Genomic DNA, 24,140 nt, shown 5'->3' on the forward strand with positions numbered 1-24,140 from the left:
CCACTTGTTTGGTTAGAAAAATAAGGCAACAAATAGTTTGACTTCTCCACTTTTAACATATTGAAAGAGACTACACTATGGTAACATATTTTAGATTTATTTATTTATTTTATTAAATTTTGTATGATAACAATTTCATTGGTGGAATAAATAAATAATTTTTATTTTAAAATGCAAATAAATAATAAAATTAGGCTCTCAAACAAAGATGGGTCCCCATACTAAGAGAAATATATTCAAGTGGGCCTATTGTATTCATCACCAAATTAACAAATAAAAGAATTCACAATAATATTTGTTTTGAGCAAGTTAGAAAAAAAAAAAAACAATAAAAAAAGTTTGAATGAGTATCATGATAGCCCAACCCAAGAAACCCAAGCCCGCCAGCTAAAAAACATGAAACATTGGTCATTGGCCCAGTTATATGTTTAAAAGCCCAAAAGTATTAGGCCCAACTACACGTGGCAATGTCTTCGAGAGTTAATTAGGGTTTTTCAATTTTGAATTTCTCCTCATCACCTCCAAAAACCCTGCTTTTCACGTCCATCCATGGCCACCGCACAAGGCAAGAAAAAGAAACAGAATAAAAACCAAACCCCAGAATCCCAATTCAACTATAATCTCAACTTCTTCTCCAAATCCAAAGACCTTCGCTCTGCTGTCTCTCTCTATGATTCCGCTGTCTCTAGCGACACCCGTCTCAGCCAGCACCATTTCAACACTCTTCTATACCTCTGTTCTATCTCTCTCTCTGACCCGTCAACGAAAGAGCTTGCGCTTCAATATGGGGTTCGCGTATTTGACCATATGGTGGCAAATGGTATCAAACCCAATGAAGCATCGATCACTGCTGTTGCCAGACTTGCTGCAGCAAAAGGAGATGGCGATTATGCTTTTGATTTGGTTAAGAATATGGGTGTCCATAATGAATTGCCGCGGTTGAGGACATATGATCCGGTCTTGTTATGTTTCTGTGACAAATTGGAGGCTGACAAAGCGTATGAGGTGGAGGTGCATATGGAAAGTATGGGAGTGAGTTTGGAAGAGACAGAGCTTGCGGCATTGTTGAAGGTGAGTGCGGAGACTGGAAATGAGGAAAGGTTTTATGGGTACTTGCAGAAATTGAGAAAGACGGTTAGGTGTGTGAGGGAGGAGACTGCAAAGATAATTGAGGATTGGTTTCAGAATTTTGAGCATAATGGACAGGAATTGAACGTGGGTTTGGTGAGAGAGGCAGTTACAAGAAATGGAGGCGGGTGGCATGGGATTGGGTGGATTGGGAAGGGGAGGTGGGTGGTGAGGAGAGGAAATGTGGATAATGATGGAAAATGTTTTTGTTGCGGGGAGCATCTGGCTCGTATAGATATTGATGATACGGAGACTGAGAGATTTGCGGCATCTGTTGCTGGTTTGGCAATGGAAAGGGAGGTTAAAGCTTATTTTAATGAGTTTCAGGTTTGTGATGTTGAATCTGGAGATATACAGAACAAAGTTTGAGGATTTGATGTTTTATGCTGATTGACTTGAGGCATTCATGTCGTTTAGTAATGACTATCAGCCTATCAATTAGGTCATCTGCTGTTTGCTTGGTGTTTTATTTGGTATGCTGACAGAATTTTTTCCTGATTCTTTTGGTTTGGGGGGTGTGACTTTGTGAGTGTGATGTCTCCCCTGTTTTGTCATGCTGTTATCCTTTCTTTCTTCAAACGCATGTAGCAAGAAGAAACACATTAGCTTTAAAAATGTAGATTTTCATGCTTATATTGGTCATCCCTTCTGTCTCGATGAAATTAAAATATGAATAACTTTACAGGCACTGCCATTTCATGATAATTTCATTTTTTTGGGAATTTTTTTAAATCTCTTACAATTTTTGTTGATTTCTTCCTTCTCTGTTTTAATATCTTCTACAATAGGACTGGCTGGACAAACATCCCAATTATGAAGCAATTGTAGATGGAGCAAATGTTGGTCTCTATCAGCAAAACTTTGCAGAAGGCGGATTTAGTGTTTCTCAGGTTATTCACTTTGAATTGATTAGTGTTTCCCTTTATCTCTATATATAGCCTGTTTCTTTCATTTTAATTGTCCATTTATGTGATTCAAATGAACTGATGTTCTCAAAATTGCTATAGAGCAGCTTGATGCTGTTGTGAAAGAGCTGTATGGTCAGAGTGGGAACTGGCCTCTTATTGTCTTGCATAATAAACGTGTTCGGGCGCTCCTGGAAAATCCTTCTCACAGTAAACTGATTCAAGAGTGGATAGAAAAAGAAGTTCTTTATACAACTCCTCATGGTTCAAATGATGATTGGTAGGACTATCTTGACCAACTCTTGTGTGTGTTCGTCCTATCTCCAACTGGACAGTATTTTACTGCGCATAGTTTCTATTACCTGATTTTGGAACATTATGCTAGTGCTCCCCTAATTACTAATTTACTAGTTGCATGTGTTATTATTTATTTATTTTTTATGTTCATATTAACAAATTTAAGTAATAAGATGTTCATATTAATGAGTTTTTCCATAATTCAGGTATTGGCTATATGCTGCTGTAAAACTGAGGTGCTTGCTTGTTACTAATGATGAGATGCGGGATCATATTTTTGAACTTCTGGGAAGCAATTTCTTTCTCAGGTGGAAAGAGAGACATCAAGTAAGTGCTATATCAGAATCTGATCTCATATGTGATCTAGTGTTCTTATTTTTGTGGTGTCAATTTGTTAGTTATTTTTATCATTGATCTTTGTTGCTTCCACTCAAGATGGTGAAAAAGGTATTTGCAAACAAGTGAGAATGCATCTACTTAAACCTTGAAAGTTGAAATGATCTTGTGATGGATTTGGCTATACCGCTTTTCCTTCATATCTTATCACGCTCACTCACAAGATATTTTTCTTTTGTTAGTGTATCAGTTTACTAATATAAAATTTTAACATATTGTATTTATGTGTATATTTTATTATATTATAAAGCACAGAAATCTGGAGTTTTCACAAGTGTACAATAAGTTTGAATCATTAGACCCTTTTTTAGGGTTTAAGCAACATGTATGTAATGTATTTATTCTAACATGTATATTGGAGAATTATGGAAAGAATGAATTAGTTTTGTTGATCTTTTCAATACATCTTGTTTCATTAAGTGATCGATTCTGTTTTGAAATTGAGTATGAGGCTTTGTCATGCTGCTTTAATATGCAATAGTAATTTACTGAAGTAATTTTGTGCCTCCTGGTCAAGAATCTTTCAAGATTATCCTGCTTACATTTACAACTTTTTAGTTTATTTCAGTTTTAGATTCATACTTTATGACTATTGATGAATTCCCTTATTTCTTGTTTGCAGGTTCGATATACCTTTATGAAAGGGAACCTGAAACTTCATATGCCAGGACCATTTTCTGTGGTAATCCAGGTATGTTTTCCAAGCCAACATCCTTCTATGATATGTTATGAGAAATCCATTATAATCATGAGTGATATTGACTTGTGTAATTTAAAGTTTTAATAGACATGTTATTGCATGAGCAAAAACTATTTGGGAGAACTCTTACATGCATAGTCTACTGTCCTTGTGTGTTTGCTGCTTCTAAAATTTTATTTTTGGCATGTAAGTCATTTAACGGATAGAATTTAAACATTGGACATCAGGGCAAATTTTTGTTAAGGCTTAAGCATCATATTGGTATCCATGATTTCCTTTTTTTAGAAGTGGAGAACGGTTGGATAATTGTCTTCGTGCACATGGTATTTGTGCATTATACTGTTTCACTCTAGTGCTAATTGTTTAACATCTTAACTGAAGTGTGATAGGGAACATGCCATAAATGTTAAAACTGTAGGGCTCCAGTCTCATATGTATGACTCATCAATTTTCTAATGGTTACTGATTATGAATGCTTGATGTTATATTTTTATCGCTTTTCTCCTACATAAGATTGAGATGTTAACAAGGTTTCTGTTGGGTTTTTTCCCCCCTTAAGCAATAAATCATGCAAGTGACATGAGCATAAACCTGCGTTTTTTTGGTGCCTGATGTTACTGATGCGAAACAAAAACCTTTATATTGCTTAATCATATATTTGATCGTCTTTTATCTCGGTTTCAGGAGTCGGAAAAAGGAGCATGGCATGTGCCAATAGCAGGTGATGGAAATGAGGATTCTAAACAGAGTTGGCTCTGCATTACCAGGCCAAGTGCTTGGGGTGAACCAGGGGAAGATGCAGTGAGCATGGAAACTTGTGAGAATGGTGACAGCGTTTGGAACGGTTGTAAGTTGTTGAGCCCTTGCAAACCAAAATGTATTTCAAGTTGCGATAGTGAACCTGAAAGGCAAGATTCTTTTCAAGAGTCTGATAATAAACCTGCAACAATGACAGGTAAACGGAAAGAAAGATCCCCATCTCCATCAATTTCCTAGTTGTATCTTCCTTGAAATTTGTGTCATTTATAAAAGGCCTTTGAGGACCCTCTGTTGAATCCTTTGGGTTCACAAGGAGAAACCAAAAAAAAAAAAAAAAAATAAAATCCAATGTTGAATTTGGTTACCTCTTGCTCTGTAATACAAAACGCTATGCTTTTAATTGGAAAAAGAAGATTACTTACAGGAATTTTGACATGGCAAAGCTCTTAAGGAATAAAATTTAGTTGTTTTTTTCCAGCAGCTATCCTTCTTCCCTTCAACCTATCTTGAACTGGCTGCTGTACTTGTCCACTCCATTACAGAAGATGATTGTTTTCAATCTTATTTCAGTTTGCACTACTTCCCAGAAAATAAGTTACTTAGATCTTATTTAGTTGGAGTAACTTAATTAAGAAATTTTTCAACTTTTCAGAAAGTGTTAAAATTACTATCTGTTTAGTTAGTATTTTTTCTTGATTTTTTAGAAATTCAAAACTATATATTACTTAATTAAGTTAGTTGGAGTAACTTAATTAAGATACTTTTCTTGAAATGAAAGAAGTAACTTCTTTAAGTTTGTGAGAGGTGGGGAGAAAAGATCAATCAAACAAATTAAATATATCAACTTTTAGGAATTTGAAGTCCTGACTTAATTTCAGCCAAATAAAGCTAAAGTCTTGAAAAATAAAAATGCAACTAGCTAGCTGATGAATAGAGTTGATATATTTGAACGTAAATGGTAATGCACTAATTAGAAGATAAGTCATAGGATACGATTGAGTTTCACGATGATCAATTATTAAAGTACTTGAGCACAACCATAAAGCAGAATAATATATCCAAGGATGATACAATTGATAGATAAATTGAAGGTGTTGGTGACCTTGGGATCATTTCATTACATGTTTAACAAGACCAGGAATGTGAACGTCTATCATGTAATCCTCCCAGTCAATTTCTAAGGGATCAAAGCTGAAGCCATCTGCTTCTTCAGGAAATGTCTCTCTTGCTGCTATTCTCAACTTCTCTGAGTTCGTGTCGTCAAATCTACATGACATTTATACACATAAGTGATATATATTAATAAAAGTATGGAGAGAATTATTGAGTTAAACTACTTACATGCCCTCAAACAACGTATAAGGTTTATAAAGATCTACCAATCTCAGCACTAGTTTTATTTTCCTATCAAGAATTTCATATGTGCTCTGATATCTCTGGAACACCATTGTTGCAACTCTCAATGCCTGTGAAATATTAAAAAGAGATATTAAAACTTTATTATCAAGATGATGATGCAAGTTTTTAGAATTGTTGTGGCATAAAAACACTTAAGAGCTTATGATTAAACAAAAACTGAAGACCTTCAATGGCAGCTGATAACGAATTGCCATGTACAAGTAGAAGCTGGCCATGGTGGTAAAATTGGTGCCTTTGATAACCTTGACTGGCATTCCATCATTCTTGTTAATCAATGGATTTTCAGAGAAATAATCAAAACAAATATCACGAAGATCTATTGACTGGATAGGGTTTCTCAATGAAGATCCTATATGATAAATGGTTTCTGAAGATTGCTTCCCACGCGCCGCCATGGCCACGATAATACCATTCACCACCATATCAGCTGGTATCTGCACATTATCATCACTACTTATTTTAAACATCATTTTCTTTCATTTTTGGCGATTTTCAACTCAAAAGATGAAAAAAGAAAAGGAAAGAAAACTAAAGAAAAGAGAGATAAACTCACCACATCTAGGACTAATTGTGGTCTAGAAATAAAGCATGGAAGTTTTCCTCTGCCGAAGCCCACAATTACACTATCAACGGTTCTGTCATTGGAAAATAGATATTATATTAATGGGTTTACAAATTTTAATATAAATATTTAATCTAAAAATTATTAAATTTTTAATTTTGTTAACTAATATTTGATTTAAATTGAAAAAATCGATCGAAATTTAAAATTTTAATTTGATTCAGTTTTAATTTTTAAAAATTTTAATTATTTTAATTTGATTTAATTTTATGAAAAAATTAATAAAATCGAATGTGAGCAATATTATATTATTATAAAGATTAGACCATAAATTAAAATTAAAATATTTCAATTAAATTTTAAAATATTAAAAATAAAGTATAAAAAAATAAAAATTCATTAAATTTAATATATCGAACCGAATTAATATTCAATTGGGTTTAATTTTCAATCAATTTCGATTCAATTCAATTTTCATATATACTAAAATTTCAGTTTATTCGATTTAAACTAAACTGATTGATTCATTCTCTTATTTATTACCTTAAACCTTCAATCCAGCCTGGAAATGGTTCTTTGTAAGTACTTGTGATCATGGTGGGACGTATAATAAGAAGGGGCAGATCTTCTTTGAAATGCATGAGAAGCATCTCTCCCATTGCCTTTGTAAATACATAGGAGTTTGGCCACCCATACATCCTTGCCCTACATATTATTATATTCATCAGTGATTAAGAAATAGTAATCACAACTAGGGCTAATTAATTTGATTCCTTGATACCTTTCTATCCCAAAATTCTTCATAAATTGTGTAATCTCTGTCTCTGAAGCATTTTCTGATAGGAGTTCACTTAGTTTCTCTTGAATCACTTCCTTTTCTTCTTCAATGTCTATTTTATCAGTTCCCTTCTTGGCTTTACCCATGATAAATGGCTTTTCTAGAATGAGGCCTGAATCTTCGCCGCACACATAAGCTGATGATTGAAAAAAAAAAATCAATTATTTGAATTATGATATAAAATTCATTATATGCGGTAACATGAAATAATTTTTTTATCAATTTTATTTATGAGAAACAATAAATGTGGGTAAATTAAAGGCAACTAAAGAAGTTACGTACCAGTTGAGACATGGACAAGCATCTTGATTTGAAGACATTTCTTTGCAAAGTTCATGACATGCAAAGCTCCCAATGTGTTTACGCCCAAGGAATTGTCATATCTTCATAACACCCAGAAGAGAGAGAGGAAATCTCTAATAAGTTTCTATTAAATTAAATTACAAGAAAAAAGAAAATAAAATTTTAAATATTTATATACATTAATTTGATGTTGGTTTTTGATTACCTATCATCAAAATAGGTAGTAGCAGCAAAATTAAGCACAACATCAACTTCTCTCCACATCTCATCTCTCAAGTGGGAATCTTTCACACCCAAGTCTTCAAAAGAGATGTCCCCAGCAACAGCACTAACCTTTTCTGATAAAAAGGAATTTAGCCTTTCACCATATTTTTCTCTTACAACTTTAAACAACTCTTTCCCTATCACCTGTTCATGTACATATATCAATTAAAATTTAAATACTAAAAACTTGTTATTTACTAAAATTGAAAAAAATCAATACCTTTTAGTATACAAGTTTTTTAAAAAAAGTACAATTTGGTAAAAACTCCTCAGAATTACTAGTCAGTTTGAAAATTAAGAAATATTAGTTATTTTTACCCTTATTCTATTAGATATATAAACTATTTTATATAATTTTCTAAAACCATCTTATCATTTTTCTTTCTCTTTCTTCATTATTCAACTTTTCTAATCTGGAGAGAATCACTAAAATTAAAGTAATTAAGTGATAATTTAGTAAATTAAGAAGTATTTTATTATAATTTAGATAATTTAATTACTTTTTCCATTATTTAAAAAAACCTAAAATTGGATGAAAACGAGTAATACTATACTATTTTTTTTTTTTAGAAAAGAAAGGTAATAAAAATACCTCCTTATTTAGGCGTTCTATGGCAGAGTTGGCATCAGAAGCTCTTAAAAGAAGATAAAGCTTCTTAACCTTTGGCTGAACCCTCAATATCTTCTCCACAAAAACTGCACCCATTTGAAAGAAAATTGTCATATAACAAAAATAAATAAAAAAATAATTAAGAGAGAGATTGATGGGAAGGGCATATGTATACCCTTAGCTAGATAGCCAGTTGCACCAGTGACCAAAATGGTCTTGTTCTCAAGAAACCCAACTATGCTTTCCCTCCCCATTGAGTAGAGAAGAAGAAGAAGAAGAAGATATTCCTCTTCTCTAGTTGGTATACGTATATTATTTGGTGAATGAAAAACATTTGCTTTGCTATATATATAAATGCAAGTTTACAACTTCTCTTACCAATGCCTACTTTTCCAAATTCACTTTATACGTGTAAGAAATTTCGATATAAATGATGAGACATTATTGCATTTTAAAATTTATGTAATAATATTAAAGCAGCGGTTATAAAATTATTATTTTAATAAAAATTTAATTTTTTTTATTATTTATAATAATATATTTAATAAAATTATAATTTTAATTACGGTTTTTTACCTGTTGTTAAAACTAAATAAACTGCTTCTTTATTATACATGCAATACATATTGAGAAGATTAATTTTATACGAAGATATATATATATTTAACCTTTTTAAATTATAAAAGATATATAGTTAATTCACTGTGAAATTATATTTAATTGAATAAGCAGCAATGAAAAGATTAAATAATTATAATCTACTAATAAATTTTAATAGAAAAATTATATATGAACAAAATGTTAAAAATTAAATTGTTTGTTATTAAAATACTAAGATTAAATTATAAATTTTATTAAATTTCAGTGGGTATATTATTTTACTAATAAATATGTAACTTTGCTTTTTAGAATTTAAAAGTTAGGCAGAAAATCTTACAAGGTACGACTAAGTTTTTTATTAATTCAAAAAATGTAATTTTAAAGCCTTTTAAATCTATTAATTTAGTGAGTTAGAAAATTGTAATTTTTGCAAAGTATTTAAAATGTTTAACACTTTTATTTTAAAAAATTAAAATTTTTTCCAAGTATAAATTTAAGAATTAAAAAAACTCTAAAATTAGTTTATAATTTTTTTTTTCAAATAGAGGATAAAAGTTTGCCATTGAAAATTAAAATCTCCATTTTTATTTCTTTTTAAATTTTCTTTAATATATTAATTTTGATTTTTTCAATTTAAATATCTAATTTTTTTTTCATTCTCTTGGAAACTATTTAATATCCATAATGTTTTAAATATTTTAAGATCTATTTGGTATTTAATAATTTTATTTCAAAACATTTAATTTATGTTATTTAATAATTGAAAAATTACATATGTGAAAGTTAAGTTGGCAGCTTTTCATAATTTTCACTGCTCATAACTTAGAAGCAACATTTTCTGAAATATTAAGGAATAAAAATAAAATATTTATAATAATTTAATTATTCAAACTACATAATGACAACTTTAAAAATTCCCTTAATTTATTTTCTTGAAAAATAAAAGCCAATAATTATTAACCGTCACTCTTTTTCTACAATTCTCATTGTGTTAAAAGGGAGAGAAATAATAGAATTACTGAAAAATTTCTTAATTTATTAAATTATTTATAATTGTAATTTATTATTCAAATTAAAATTTAAAATTTACATAAGTTGAAACATTTTATTTTAGTAAATATATATTTATTAAATAAAATATCTATTTATAAATATTATTTTAAAAAAAATTCAAGAAATAATATGTTTATATATTCTTTTAAATTATTATTCTTTTCGTAATATATTTTCTATAATATTACAAAATAGTGACCATTTTGCAAAAAGTTTAAAATAAAACATAAATTTTTAGTAAAATTTAATTTTTTTTATAATAAAGTATAGAAGTCATGTTATAAATATATTATTTTTTGTTATTTGAGTGAGTTTAGAGAATATGGATCCAAAATTATTAGCCTATTTGGACTTCACTGTAATAATTTAAAGTAAAATTTTATGAAAAAAAAATTAATTAAAACGAGAAAAATGATTTTTTTAAAATAATTATTTAAAATAATAAATTAACATTTTATGTAAAAAATATATTTTTCATGAAATTCTTTTATAATTTTTAAGAAAAAAAGAGAAAGCTGTGTTTTAAAATTTTATATTTTTTTAAACAAAAAAGTGAAGTTGTAATTTAAAAAAGCACTATTAAATTAAGTAATCAGAACTTTTTCGTAAATTCACTTTAAAATTCTTAATTTTTAATTTTAGATAATTGAAGTGAACTTTTAAAGTATATCATAATTTTAATTTTGAATTTTGAGATTGTTATGTAATTTTTTAATTATATTTTAATAAAATATATTTTTAATTTATTGGATATAATAATTTAATTTTTTTTATAAATTTATATTTATATCTTAATTTTTTTTATCTATTATTAAATAAAATAATTTAAATAATTTTATAAATTTATATTCATATTCTAACCTTTCAATTTTAAATAGTGAGGATACAATTATTAAGACATACAAAAAAATCAACTAGGAAAAAATCATATTGGTTAATAGAAGAAATGTAGAGGAAATGATAAAATTTAAATAAATAGAGTGACAAAAAAATAAAGTAAGAGGTAAAAGAAACTAATTTTTTTCATTAATTTGATCAATAACGATTTGGTATCAAATATATAAAAAATTAAAATATTTATTAATTAGAAAAAATTTATTTTCAGTATTCTCATTGACACACCTTTTTGTGATGGCACCCTATAATGCATGTGGAAGGTAGCATTTATAGATATTGAAGATGACATTACTCATTGCATTCAAGATCATAGAAGGATACAAAATTATTGTCAACCTTTTTTTTTTATCGTGCTTTAGAAATTAATTATCTCTTGCCTTCTCCATCTTGTGGATATTGGGTAGTTAGAATATAAAATAATATTAATTAAACTTTTGATATTGAGTAGTTAGAATATAAAATAATATTAATTAGGCTTCTAATAGAAGAAACTCTAAGCCTACAAGTGATTGGTTATTTATAGTAGTTAGAGCTATAGTTGCATGCTCCTCTAAAAAATGTCATTCATAGAATATGAGTTTATTGCTATGCCTCTTAATAGCAAAAATATCCTACGTATTAAGAGATTTATGAGGTGTATTCTATTTATTATTATTCCTAAATGACTTGTTACTTTATATTGTAATGACTAAGTTGTATTATTGATGCGGACGAGATGAGCCGAAATATTTAAAACGGATGGACCGGTCCAAACGTGTCTATTGAGCAGCAAAAAATGTTTTGTCTATAACTTTTATTATGGGTATCAAAATCACTATTAAAATCCTAATTTAGAAAGCTCGTCCTGATATCTACATTTGTTCAATGCCTTTGGTTACGTAACGGCCTGTCACAAGGCCTAAAAATACTGTTTAGGGTCTCAGAATGGCCTTTAAAGTTAAGAAAATATGATAGGCGCATGTTTTGATTGTGAAGCAGATTTTGATGAATGAGCCTGAAAAAGCAAGTGGATGAGCAACCTAAATTGGTCCATCCTCTATTATAGGAGTTCAAAGAATTGATGGGAGAAGACACACTAGATGGGTTACCACCCATGAGAGACATTCAACATCAAATTGATCTTATTCCTGGTGCTAGCCTTCCTAATTTACCTCACTACAGGATGAATCCGAGGGAGAGTAATATTTTAAAAGGGAAGGTAGAAGAATTGCTGTGGAAGGGGTGATTCAAGAAAGTTTAAGTCCATGTGTAATGCCAGCTTTGTTAACACCAAAGAAGGATGGAAGTTGGAGAATGTGTATTGATAGTTGGGTGATCAACCGAATTACAATGGGCTATAAGTTTCCAATTCGAGACTGGATGATATGCTGGACAGATTGCATGGGGCGAAGTGGTTTTTGAAGCTAGATTTAAAGAATGAGTATTATTAAATTCATATTAAACTTGGTGACGAGTGGAAGTTAGCGTTCAAAACCAAAGAGAGATTCTATAAGTAGTTGGTTATGCCCTTTGGGTTGTCAAATACTCCTAGTACATTCATGAGACTGAGGCATTTAAACCATTTATTGGCAAATTTGTTGTAGTTTACTTTGATGAGTCTCATATATAATAGTAGTGAAGAGGAGAACATGGTCCACTTGAGAGTTGTACTAGTTGTGTTGAAATATAATCTTTTGTATGTTAATATGAAAAAATACAGTTTTCTAACCCAAAGATTAGTGTTCTTGGGATTTATGATTTCGGATGAGAGTGTTCATGTTGATGAGATAAAAATTGCAATAATCAAAGAATGACCCACACCCAAAAATGTTTCTGAATTACCCAGCTTCCATGAGGGTGTTCATGTGCATTCCGAAGACCTCCTTAAGGGAGAAGGTGATTAGTGACTTGTATAGAGGCGTATTTGTAGGTCACCTTGGGAGAGACAAGGCTCTGGCAACCATCAAGGAAAAGTTTTACTGGCCACAACTGAGAAGGGATATCTGCAAATTTATGGAGAAATATTACACTTGCCAGAGATCCGAGGGCCAGTCCAAGAACATTGGGTTATACTTGCCTCTGCCAGTTTCAGAAAATATTTGGAAAGATCTATCTATAGACTTTGTCCTAGGACTGCTTCGCACACAAAGAGACATTAATTTTGTTTTTGTTGTAGTTGACAGATTTTCGAAGATGTCACACTTTATTCCTTGCATAAAAAACTCAGATGCAGTCGTTGTTGCAAGGCTGTTCTTTAAAGAGGTCGTCCATCTTCATGGGGTTCCAAAATCTATTATCTCAAACAGTGACAACAAGTTCCTTAGCTATTTCTGGGGGACACTATGGAAATTGTTTGATTCTTCCTTACAGTCCAACAGTACCACTCACCCGCAGACTGATAGGCAAACAGAAGCAGTCAACCAGATTTAAGGCAACTTGATTCGCAGTCTTTGTGGAGATAAAATGAAGCAGTGGGGCCTTATTCTTCCTCAAGTTGAATTTGCTTACAATAGTGTTGTCCATAATGCCCTAGGCCGCTCACCTTTTTCTGTTGTCTACACCAAGGTGCCACAATATATGTTAAATTTAATCAAGCTGCTAAAAGGTATAGATACTAGTATTTCAGCAAAGTACATGGCTGAGTAGATTGTGGATGTGCAGAAGGAAGTTAAACAAAAGTTGGAGCAAGCGAACTCAAAGTACAAGCAAGCTGCAAATAAGCATAGACGACAAGAAGTCTTTCAGGTTGGAAATTTAGTGATGATGTTCCTGCGCAAGGAGAGGTTCCCAGTTGGTACATATAACAAGCTGCAGCCTAAGAAGTATGAGCCCTATTCAGTACTCAGGTGCATTAATGACAATATTTATGTGATAGATCTTCCAGACACCATGGGTGTTTCTAAGATATTTAATGTGGTGGACATATCCAGGTACCACGACTTTGATATTCCTTTGTATCCAAATCTTTTGCTTCGCTCGAGATCGAGTTATTTTCTAGTGGAGGAGACTGATGCGGACGAGATGGGCTAAAATATTTGAAATGGGCGGATCGGTCCAAATGCGCCCATTAAGCGGCAAAAAGCGTTTTGGCCATAACTTTGACTACGAGTGTTATAATCGTTATTAAAATTCCAATTCGAAAAGCTTATTCAGAGATCTACATTTGTTACTTGCCTTTGGCTATATAACGGCTTGTCACGAGACCCAAAAACATTGTTTAGAGTCTCAAAATGGTTTTTGAAAATTTTTTTATCAATATTTTAGGATTTTTTGAATTTTTTTATACTACTATTTAAAACAAACGTTATATTTTGTGAGACAATTTATTTTCCATTCAGAATTATACACTTTTCTCTAAGTTTATTTAGAGTTTATTTTTAAATGCGTTTATATGACGTCAATTATACATTTTCTTAAAAAAGAAAGATATCTATTAAGTATCTTTCAACTGATTAAATATTGGTTGATCTTTTCACAGAACCGTTGTTAAGTGAGAAAACTAAAAAATTTAATGGAAAACATGATACTGTGACTAATCTAAAAAGATAATATTATTTGAATTCTATTATTTTTTTATAAATATCATACAATTTGAAACTTATACTAGAATTTTAATGTGGAAGTTACATTTCCGATGCATATAATATTTAAGGAATAGTGGGAATGATAATAAAATTACTGTCCCATCTAAAGTTTTATATTTAACTCGTGCAATGTAATCCAAAATGAGAAGATTCAACTTTGTTTTTAACTGTTCTTATAGCTTTAAGTGGAGTGATGAAGCAGTAGTGGACACTCACAATGAGAGTGCCTATGCAGTTTTCAATAAATTAATGGTGAAGTTGTAGTGAAATTGCTAAAACAGAATAGAGTGCAACGCCATTTTTAAATGCACTGCGCCGTTGTAGATTTAAGAATTCATGTATAATACAAATATGAATTTTATGGTTTTATGTGCTATACATATGTCCAATAAAGTTTTATGCCCTTTATTATAAAATAATATTAAGTGAAAATTGTTAAATATAATATTTATTAATATTATTTATTAGTATATATATACATAATGCAAGACAATATAATATAAAGGGACAGGGACATGGACATGTCCTTACTTTTGATTAACGTCAATGGTAAGTTTAATTACTTTTAATTAATTTATTTATTTATCTATTTATTTATTATTTTTTAAACGAAGCCATGCATCTTTTCAAGTCTATAAATAAAAAGTGAATTTCATTTTTGATATGTTTTTCTTTCTCCCTTTTTATCAATTCTTGTATTATTTTTTCTTTCAATTTTGAGTGAAGTTTTTAAAATTAAGAAGAAAATAAAAGAGTAAAATTTTTAGTTATACGTAATTAAACTTACTGTTGCAAGGACCTCATCTTTTTATATTTAAATTGAATCAAATTAAATTATTAATTAAATTATATTTTTTTATAAATTTTAATTTTTAATTTATCAAAATTAAATTGGTTGATCACCCCTAAACTAACTCTATTTTTAAATAACTTCTTTTATTTTCTTAAAATAATTTTAAATGATGTTTTTTTCCCAAAGTATGTCTATATATCTAAAGCGTGCAACTAATTTTTCTTATGTTACAAAAGAAACTTCAATATTGATAACTAATTGATAGGGTTGCTTAGGAAAAAAAAAAAAAACACTGATTGACGGGCGATAGCGGCGAGTAATCTATTTTCTTCAATAAATTTCATGATAAATGTGATAATTGTTTTTTTTTTTTGAAATAGGAGTTGGGGGAGTCGAACCTTAGACTTCTCGGATGCACTTTCCACCAGGTTAAGTCTCGGAGTGCAAATGTGATCATTGTGATAATTGATAGAATATATATAATTTATATGACAATTATTTTTTATAATTATATTCTAAAGAAATAAAATTATAATTTTAACTGATTGAAATATCAAATATTAATTTGATTGATTTTGAAATTCTAATGAAATTTTAAAGTCAGTAAAATTAATTTAATTAATTAATTAACTAATAACTTTAACTAATTAAAATATACGTAAATTAAAAAATTCATATGATTAGTTGAAAAATAATAATTTAATTGAATAAAATATAAAAATTTAATGTAAACAATTTTAATTAATACTGAATTTTCGTAAATTTATTATGAAATAAATTTAATTGATAACGAATTAATAATAATATAATACTTTGTATAAAATTAATAAAAAAAAGTAAAAAATTACAATATATACAACGAGTTAATAAATATATAAGTCACGATGTAAAAATTAGTATATATAAAAAATGGAGGAGAGAAACTACTATTGAGAATTTAAAACATCCTTAATTAGATTAGATGATTATAAGTTTTCTTTAATTTTAATTGGTCTAAAAAATAATATAATAAATATTAAAATCTTTAATTTAATTCCTTAAATGAGTTTTTTATTTTATTAATGGATAAAATTTTATAATTTTTAGTTTAATTTAAAATTATGAATTAATAAATTATTCATTTAAATTTATTATATTTTTTTAAAAAAATTAGTAATATAGAATTATATTATAAGTTGTGGAGGAGGTTTTGGAGACTAAATTTTAATTGAAATTGTTTTGATAATTAAATGAATTTAATAGAATTTATTTTTAAAAAAATTTTATTTTCCTATTTATCTAAAGTTTATATATTTTTATGCGTTATTATTCAAGAATATAAAATTTTACTTGTAAACATAAATCTTACAATAATTATTACAATTAGTGGCAGAAATTTTAGAATAATATTAATTTTGGTATTATATTATTTAACATATAGTAGCAATGTAAATAATTATTGTTAATTATTTAATAAAAAAATGATAATAATAAAATTTATGAGTATTATTAAAAAGTTTTTTAATTATAATATTTATTATTACCACTATAATTTTATAATAATAACGTACAATATAATAATTATATATTCCTGATATAAATTCAGCCCAAATTTATTTAATCATTAATATACATGTAAGGAATTTATTTAATTTAATTCATTAATTAAAAATCGTATGTGAGTTTCCCTGTAATCAATCATGGATGCACAATCTTAAGAAGCAAATCAATGATCCTCCCAGTCAATTCCTATGGGATCAAAGTTGAAGCCACCTGCTTCTTCAGGAACTTTCTCTCTTGCTGCTATTCCCAACTTCTATGAGTTTTGTCAAAGCTACAACACATTTTAAGCATAAAATTATGTGTAATACTTTATTACATATTTAATTAATACTTTATTAATTAATGAATTATATAGTTACAAATTTTAAAAATTACTTCCTTTGAACTCGCAGATTTAATATAATAGTAAGTGCATCTGAATAGATTAAGAGATTTTAAATTCTACTATTATAATCTCCAATCCATATTTTAAAAAAACAAGAAACCTCCTTTTTTTTAAAAAATAATTATATATTAAATCTCTTATTATATAAGTTGAATAAATTTTATTACTAGTTTTTTTGAAAAAAGCAAAAGTAATCATTTTATTATATAATAAATCTGTATTATTTAAGTTGAATAACTTTTATTATCTATCTTTTTAGATAAAATAATAATTTGATATCTTATCTCTTATTTTTCATAAAAAGCAATAATTAATTTTACCTGAAAATAGAATAAAATAAAATGATATTTAAAGTAAAATTTTGGACATTAAGGATATAATATTTTAATAGAAAAATTGTCATAAAATTAAAAGGTTAAGTTACAATTTATATTTAAAATAAAAAAGTAGTAGTAAGACTTAATTGTAAATTTTATTAAAAATTAAGGTTAAGGTAATTTGCATTTTATAAAGGAAACTATGCTCCTAATTTTTTAAGAACTTTAAAGGGATATTAAACTTTAATATTTGATAATTGTTCTATATTTTAATTTAAAACTTATTATCTATTATTGATCACTCATCTTTATAATTATTTAATATTTAAATAATAATATATTTTAATATTTAGTAATTCTTATTAAAATTATCTAATACTTTAATAGCACCCATTAATCAAATTTAAATTTATTATCAATTAATATTTATTAATTTAACAATTTTTTATAACTATTAAATATTTATTATTTTAATAATTCTTATTTCTAAAATTTAATAGTGTTATGTTTTGCATAACATTAAAAATTTATTTCATTTTTATAATATGATAGATATTTTATAATCCAGAAAAATATTTCAATTAAATAATAATTCCTATAGATATTACATAAATTAATTTTATAATTATTAAATAGCATGTATTATAAAACAAAATCTACAAAAGATTACAAGGATTAATAATTGAGACTCTATTAATATTGCTACTTATAATTTTTCATATTATTTAAATTTATTTATTGGAATTATTTGTTGATCTTTACCATAAATTCATCAATAAAAACATACATTTAAAAACTATAATGAGTAGCAAAATAATCTAAAGATTTACTTTTAAATATCACTGAAAAAACAAAATAAAATCTTAAATATGATAATTATAATATCAATTATTATATAATGGTATTTATTATGAGCACAATAATTTTTCAAAATAATTATAATAAGATATTAATATAAAAAATTAATTTGTATACTAATCGATAAAAAAATTGTATATTTCTATTACCAAAATTTGTGACGGCCGAGGCTCCATTCACTTTATGCAAAGATAATATATAATATAATAGTTTTATCTTATATATAATAATATAATATAATATAATATAATAATAATAATATTATTATAATTTATTAAAAGTCGTGCCTTGCACGTATTTTGTAATTGTGCGTATCCTCATATTAGAATGTGAAGTTAAATTTTTGATAAAATAATATTTCATAATTACGTTCTGTTAATAAATAAAAATTTTTATATTTTATTTTATTTTAATATTATTGATGTGTTAAAAATTATAAAAAAAATATATGTAATTTTACAAAATTTCAACTAAGGGTTTAAATTTAAATTTATAAAAAAAATTAAAAGATATAATAAAAAAGTGAGAAACCAATAAATTACTCTGCTAATCTATTTTATTATAAAATTAACTTCAAATTTGAAAACTAGAAAACACTTTTTTATAATTATTCTTAAAAAAAGTTAATACTACATATAAAAGTGAGGAGAATGGAAAATAATAGAATTATTAAATTTACTCTTAAATCGGTTAATTATTTACAATAATAGTTAAATTTAAAAATGGATAATAATTTATTATCTAATTTTAATTTTAAAGCTAATTAAGAAAATCTTAAAATAAGATATAAGAATATTAAATTTTTAGGATAAAGAATTATTGTTTAAATTTTTTTCTAATTTTATATTTAGATTGTTTCCCATTCGTATTTTTTTTATTATATCTTTGTTAAAAACAAATTAATAATATAGAACTATTTTATAAGTTGTAGATGAAGTTTTGGAGATTAAATTAATATATTAAATGAATTTAATGGAATTTAAATTGTGTTTAGAATTTCATTGGACTTTACTAATTAAATCAAAATTTTAGACATTTTTATGTGTTATTATTTAATAATATAAAAAATTATTTGTAAACGTAAAACATGTATTATAATTATGTTACAAACTATGAAAGAAGTCCATAAGACTATATTTTTAAACAATAAATTACTATATTGAAGTTAAATAAATTAATTTTTATATTTTATTAAATTTAATAAAATTTAAATAGTGCTAAATTTCTAATATATATATATATTCTGCACTTTAATTTTAATATTAATATACAAGTGAATTGAAAAATCTTAAAAATACAATCGTTATATATTTGAATTTGACTATAATCAACCATCAATTATTTTTAAGTCTTGAGAACAATGTTGAGAAAGCAAATCAATGATACAATTAATAGCGAAAGTAAAGGAGGTGTTGGCTGGCCTTGGAATCATTTCATTACGTATTTGACAAGACCAGGAATGTGAACACCCATCATGTAATCCTCCCAGTCAATTCCTATGGGATCAAAGTTGAAGCCATCTGCTTCTTCAGGAACTTTCTCTCTTGCTGCTATTCTCAACTTCTCTGAGTTCGTGTCGTCAAAGCTACAACACATTTATACGCATAACTTATGTTAGTATATATATTAACAAAAACATGGAGAAAGTTTCAAAAAAACAAATTCATGGAGAAGATTTGAGTTTCACTACTTACATGCCCTCAAAGAACACATAAGGTTTATAAAGATCTACCAATCTCATCACTAGCTTTATTTTCCTATCAAGAGTTGCATACGTGCTCTGATATTTCTTGAACGCCATAGTATTTGCAACTTCCAATGCCTATGAAATATTACAAAGAGACACTAAAACTTTATTATCAAGATGATCATCATGACGTCTCATGCATATATAATATATAATTCAAATATTTCACATGACGTTCTATATATGTTAGTAATAACATAAAGGGTAATCTAGTATCTATGTCGCAAGTGATTTTACTTCACCGTTGCAATAAAAACACCTTCTACGGTTAGCCATAAGATATTCTACCTTCAAAGGCAGCTGAAAACGAATTGCCATGTACATGTGGAAGCTGGCCATGGACCGAAAAATGGTGCCTTTGAGAACCTTAACTGGCATTCCATCCTTGTTAATCCATGGATTTGCAGAGAAATAACGAAAGCTAAAATCATGAATATTTGATAACTTAACAGGGTTTCTCAATGAAGATCCTATATGATAAATGGTTTCCGATGATTGCTTCCCATGCGCCACCATGGCCACCAAAATACCATTCACCACCATATCAGCTGGTATCTACACATTATCATCAATACTTTTTTAAACATATATATATATTTTTTCATTTTTGGCAATTTCAACTAAAGAAAAGGAAAAAAAAAAAAAGTAAAGGAAGAGAGTGATAAGCTCACCACATCTAGGGTTAATTGTGGATTTGAAAGAAAGCATGAAACTTTTCCTTTGCCATAGCCCACAATTACACTATCAATGGTTCTGTTATTGTAAAAAAGAAAAAAATATTATACAAAAGAAAATTATTCATCAAATGAAGTTGAATTCAGTTTATTTACGATTGTGTAGCAAGTTTAATTTAAATATTTATATCGAAATTCATGTAAAGTCAGCTAAGGAGTGTATATTATTGAAATAATTGGCGTATAAATTGTAGGGTACATATTTAAATTAAAAATTATTAAGCTCGTTTCCTTTATCAATTACCTTATACCTTCAATCCAGCCTGGAAATGGTTCTTTGTAAGTACTGGTGATCATGGTGGGACGTATAATAAGAAGGGGCAGATCTTCTTTGGAATGCATGAGAAGCATCTCTCCCATGGCCTTGGTAAATACATAGGTGTTTGGCCACCCATACATCCTTGCCCTAGATATTACTATATTCATCAGTAACTAGGAGGCAAAAAAAACAAAAAATAAACTAGTGCTTCTATAGCAAAGTGAAGAGACTCCGACGATAATCGATAGTCTAAGGATTCATGTCTACAAACGCTCTCAACATTTAAAGAATTAAAATATATAGTTTTAGTATTCAAGGTGTCGAATTTGTATCTCAACATTTAAAGAATTAAAATATATAGTTTTAGTATTCAAGGTGTCGAAATCCTCAATTTTACATTGTAAAGTCAAAACACAAGTATTTTGATTCTGAATGATTTGAAACTCGAAAGTTTTGACTTCTTAATTCAGTGCCCAAAGATATTAGTTTAGACACACTAAACGATATAATTTTCAAACATGTAAAGTCTTATGATAATTAAAACTCCAAATCTCACATGTACAAAGATGTCTTCAAAGAACCAAAATTTTACAATTTAAAATCAAAATAAATTTTAAAAAAATAATTATAGTCCTATTAAATATGTTAAGATCATCTTTTATCGTATTATTCTCTTAATTTTTATTATGAGATTTCATATAAATCATTTATGTCCATAACCAATCACTCGATATTTTTTTAATTTATAGATCGATATTCAATATCATACACGCAAAGGAGATTAAGACAATATTAATAGTTAAGGCTAATTAATTTGATTCATTGATACCTTTGAATGCCAAGATCCTTCATGAATTGTGTAATATCTGTCTCTGAAGTATTTTCTGATCGCAGTTCACTTAATTTCTCTTGAATCAGTTTCTTTTCTTTTTCAATGTCTATTTTACTGGTTCCCTTCTTGGCTTTACCCATTGAAAATGGCTTTTCCAGTATAAGTCCTGAATCTTCACCGCATACATAAGCTGACAATAAAAATTACTAAATTATTTTTTGAAAAACAAAAAATATGAAACAATTTATTAGCTGTCTGAGGGTAGGTATGGATATAATTAATCTTATTTATGAGCTACAATTAATGTAAGTATATTAGAAGAAACTAAAAGGAGAGAAAGAGAAGTTAATTACCAGTGGAGATATGGACAAGCATCTTGATTTGCAGACATTTCTTTGCAAAGTTCAAGACATGCAAAGCTCCCAATGTATTTATGCCTAAGGAAATGTCATATCTTCATAACACCCAAAAGAGAGAAAAAATGAAATCTTTAATAAGTTTCTATTAAATTAAGTTACAAGGAAATAAGTAATTATTTTATCTTCATTTTTTCTATTACCTATCATCAAAATTGGTAGTAGCAGCAAAATTGAGCACCACATCAACTTCTCTCCACATCTCATCTCTCAAGTGGGAATCTTTCACACCCAAGTCTTCAAAAGAGATGTCCCCAGCAACAGCACTAACCTTTTCTGATAAAAAGGAATTTAGCCTTTCACCATATTTTTCTCTTACAACTTTAAACAACTCTTTCCCTATCACCTGTTCATGTACATATATCAATTAAATTATTCAACACATTATCATATACACACACATACAAACAATGAGAGGTGAAGATGAAGGAATATTAATTATTTTTCAAAAATTTTTTTTTTTATTTTATTAAATATATTTATATAATTTCCTAAAAATTCATCTAATTAATTTTGTTTCTCTTTTTCGTTATTATCTCTCTTTTTAATATTATATTAATGGAGAAATAATTATTAAAGTATGGAAGTAATTATTAAGTGAGATAACAAATAATTTATTAAAATAAAAAATATTTCGTTAAAATTTAAAAATTTTAGTTACTTTCTTAATCACTATGCTTAAACTATTTAATTGCCAGTATTTCATAAAAAAAATATACCTCTTTATTTAGGCGATCTAGGGCAGAGTTAGCATCAGAAGCTCTCAAAAGAAGATAAAGCTTCTTAACCTTTGGTTGAACCCTCAATATCTTCTCCACAAAAACTGCATCCATGTCAAAGACAATTGCCATAAACATTAATTAGAAATAAAAAAAATTTTCTCCCTTAAAAAGAGAGAGAAAGAAATTCATGGGGAATGGCATATATACTCTTTGCTAGATAGCCAGTTGCACCAGTGACCAAAATGGTCTTGTTCTCAAGAAATCCAACTATATTTTCCATCTCCATTGGCTAAACAACGAGATTTTCTTTCTTTTTGTTTTCTACTCCTTTAGTTGGTATATTGATTGGTGAAATGAGAAGCACTTGCTTTGTTATATATAACTAGAGAAAGCCATGCAAATGACAACTACTCTTTGAAGTCGTAGCAATGACAGCTTACCAACCAAAACCAAAGTGCACGAACCTAAACGACAATAGGAATTTGTAACAATCTCCCTATCGTGTAAATCTAACATTTGTGATTCACCATCCAATTAATCCAACATAAGGTTTCCTTTATGTTCAAATTGTTTTTGTCCAGTCCACGTTTCCTTCAGATTATATTTAATATTTATTTAAAAAATAAATAAAAGCTAAATCACTTGCTCCTGAGGTGCAATTAGAAAAAAGAAAACTGAAAAACTAAGGCTACCAACCCAGAAGAAAGATAGCTGAGCAACTAGAGAACACCTGGACACTCATGAAGAAGGTTAGGGACATGAACAAAGAAAAACTTCAACACGTGTGAGTGCAACAGAACACCAAAACTAAGAAATGAAGGTAAAGTCCTTTAATTGTTTGGTATTGATGAACGTACGTCATCTGTGATCCATGCATTTACCGATCACCCATAATTATCCATTTCTTGGTTTACTGGTCACCAACACATGCATATGAATATTAAATAACAAATTAATAAGTTTTAATATATTGTTGATATTAAATAAGGATCATGATTGATATTCAAGTTGAGCCTCAATTATTATGGCTCAAATGCTTCCATCAATTTAAAATGTCACATCTATTCTTACAAATTGAATAGAGATTTACACGTCAACGACAATTCGCATTCTATCATTATTATACATACAAAACGATGCACGTAAATAAGTGGTATTATAATATTATTTATTATTTTATTATAAAATGATATTATAAAAATTGAAATAATATCAAATATTAAATAACAAATTGAAATGAT

The 24,140-nt window shown here is 27.8% G+C and overlaps 3 protein-coding genes across 3 annotated transcripts; 1 reads left to right on the forward strand and 2 right to left on the reverse strand.

The window, feature by feature from the left end:
* Positions 1-500: 500 nt before the first annotated feature.
* LOC110627165 (proteinaceous RNase P 2) lies at positions 501-4,620 on the forward strand. Its single transcript, XM_021773427.2, has 6 exons — positions 501-1,455; positions 1,917-2,018; positions 2,141-2,313; positions 2,537-2,657; positions 3,349-3,417; positions 4,111-4,620. Exons 1-6 carry the CDS (start codon positions 550-552, stop codon positions 4,420-4,422), a joined length of 1,683 nt encoding a protein of 560 aa, XP_021629119.1. The 5' UTR covers positions 501-549; the 3' UTR covers positions 4,423-4,620.
* A 550-nt stretch (positions 4,621-5,170) lies between these two features.
* Positions 5,171-8,512, reverse strand: LOC110626187 (probable fatty acyl-CoA reductase 4). The gene is made up of 10 exons (XM_021771968.2): positions 8,357-8,512; positions 8,164-8,267; positions 7,513-7,715; positions 7,287-7,387; positions 6,948-7,140; positions 6,710-6,871; positions 6,158-6,239; positions 5,769-6,038; positions 5,527-5,651; positions 5,171-5,451 (listed from the first exon to the last, which is right to left on the reverse strand). Exons 1-10 carry the CDS (start codon positions 8,433-8,435, stop codon positions 5,295-5,297), a joined length of 1,476 nt encoding a protein of 491 aa, XP_021627660.1. The 5' UTR covers positions 8,436-8,512; the 3' UTR covers positions 5,171-5,294.
* Positions 8,513-19,427: 10,915 nt separating this feature from the next.
* On the reverse strand, positions 19,428-23,260 carry LOC110627018 (alcohol-forming fatty acyl-CoA reductase). Its single transcript, XM_021773232.2, has 10 exons — positions 23,107-23,260; positions 22,897-23,000; positions 22,321-22,523; positions 22,115-22,215; positions 21,759-21,951; positions 20,915-21,076; positions 20,608-20,689; positions 20,225-20,491; positions 19,884-20,011; positions 19,428-19,774 (listed from the first exon to the last, which is right to left on the reverse strand). Exons 1-10 carry the CDS (start codon positions 23,183-23,185, stop codon positions 19,618-19,620), a joined length of 1,476 nt encoding a protein of 491 aa, XP_021628924.1. The 5' UTR covers positions 23,186-23,260; the 3' UTR covers positions 19,428-19,617.
* Between the last annotated feature and the right edge of the window lie 880 nt (positions 23,261-24,140).

This window comes from Manihot esculenta, chromosome 11 (assembly GCF_001659605.2).
Source record: "Manihot esculenta cultivar AM560-2 chromosome 11, M.esculenta_v8, whole genome shotgun sequence".
In the NCBI taxonomy this organism is placed as follows: domain Eukaryota; kingdom Viridiplantae; phylum Streptophyta; class Magnoliopsida; order Malpighiales; family Euphorbiaceae; genus Manihot; species Manihot esculenta.

Excerpts from the sequence above, each read along its gene's own strand:
- LOC110627018 (XM_021773232.2), bottom strand. The coding sequence starts at position 23,185 with ATGGAGATGGAAAATATAGTTGGATTTCTTGAGAACAAGACCATTTTG. Across the intron at positions 21,077-21,758 it reads AAGGATCTTGGCATTCAAAG|GGCAAGGATGTATGGGTGGC; the intron begins GTATCAATGAAT and ends AGTAATATCTAG. Across the intron at positions 20,012-20,224 it reads GTTTTCAGCTGCCTTTGAAG|GCATTGGAAGTTGCAAATAC; the intron begins GTAGAATATCTT and ends AATATTTCATAG.
- LOC110627165 (XM_021773427.2), top strand. The coding sequence starts at position 550 with ATGGCCACCGCACAAGGCAAGAAAAAGAAACAGAATAAAAACCAAACC. Across the intron at positions 2,019-2,140 it reads GCGGATTTAGTGTTTCTCAG|CTTGATGCTGTTGTGAAAGA; the intron begins GTTATTCACTTT and ends GCTATAGAGCAG. Across the intron at positions 2,314-2,536 it reads CATGGTTCAAATGATGATTG|GTATTGGCTATATGCTGCTG; the intron begins GTAGGACTATCT and ends TCCATAATTCAG.
- LOC110626187 (XM_021771968.2), bottom strand. The coding sequence starts at position 8,435 with ATGGGGAGGGAAAGCATAGTTGGGTTTCTTGAGAACAAGACCATTTTG. Across the intron at positions 7,141-7,286 it reads GCTTGTCCATGTCTCAACTG|CTTATGTGTGCGGCGAAGAT; the intron begins GTACGTAACTTC and ends TTCAATCATCAG. Across the intron at positions 6,240-6,709 it reads GGCTGGATTGAAGGTTTAAG|AACCGTTGATAGTGTAATTG; the intron begins GTAATAAATAAG and ends TTCCAATGACAG.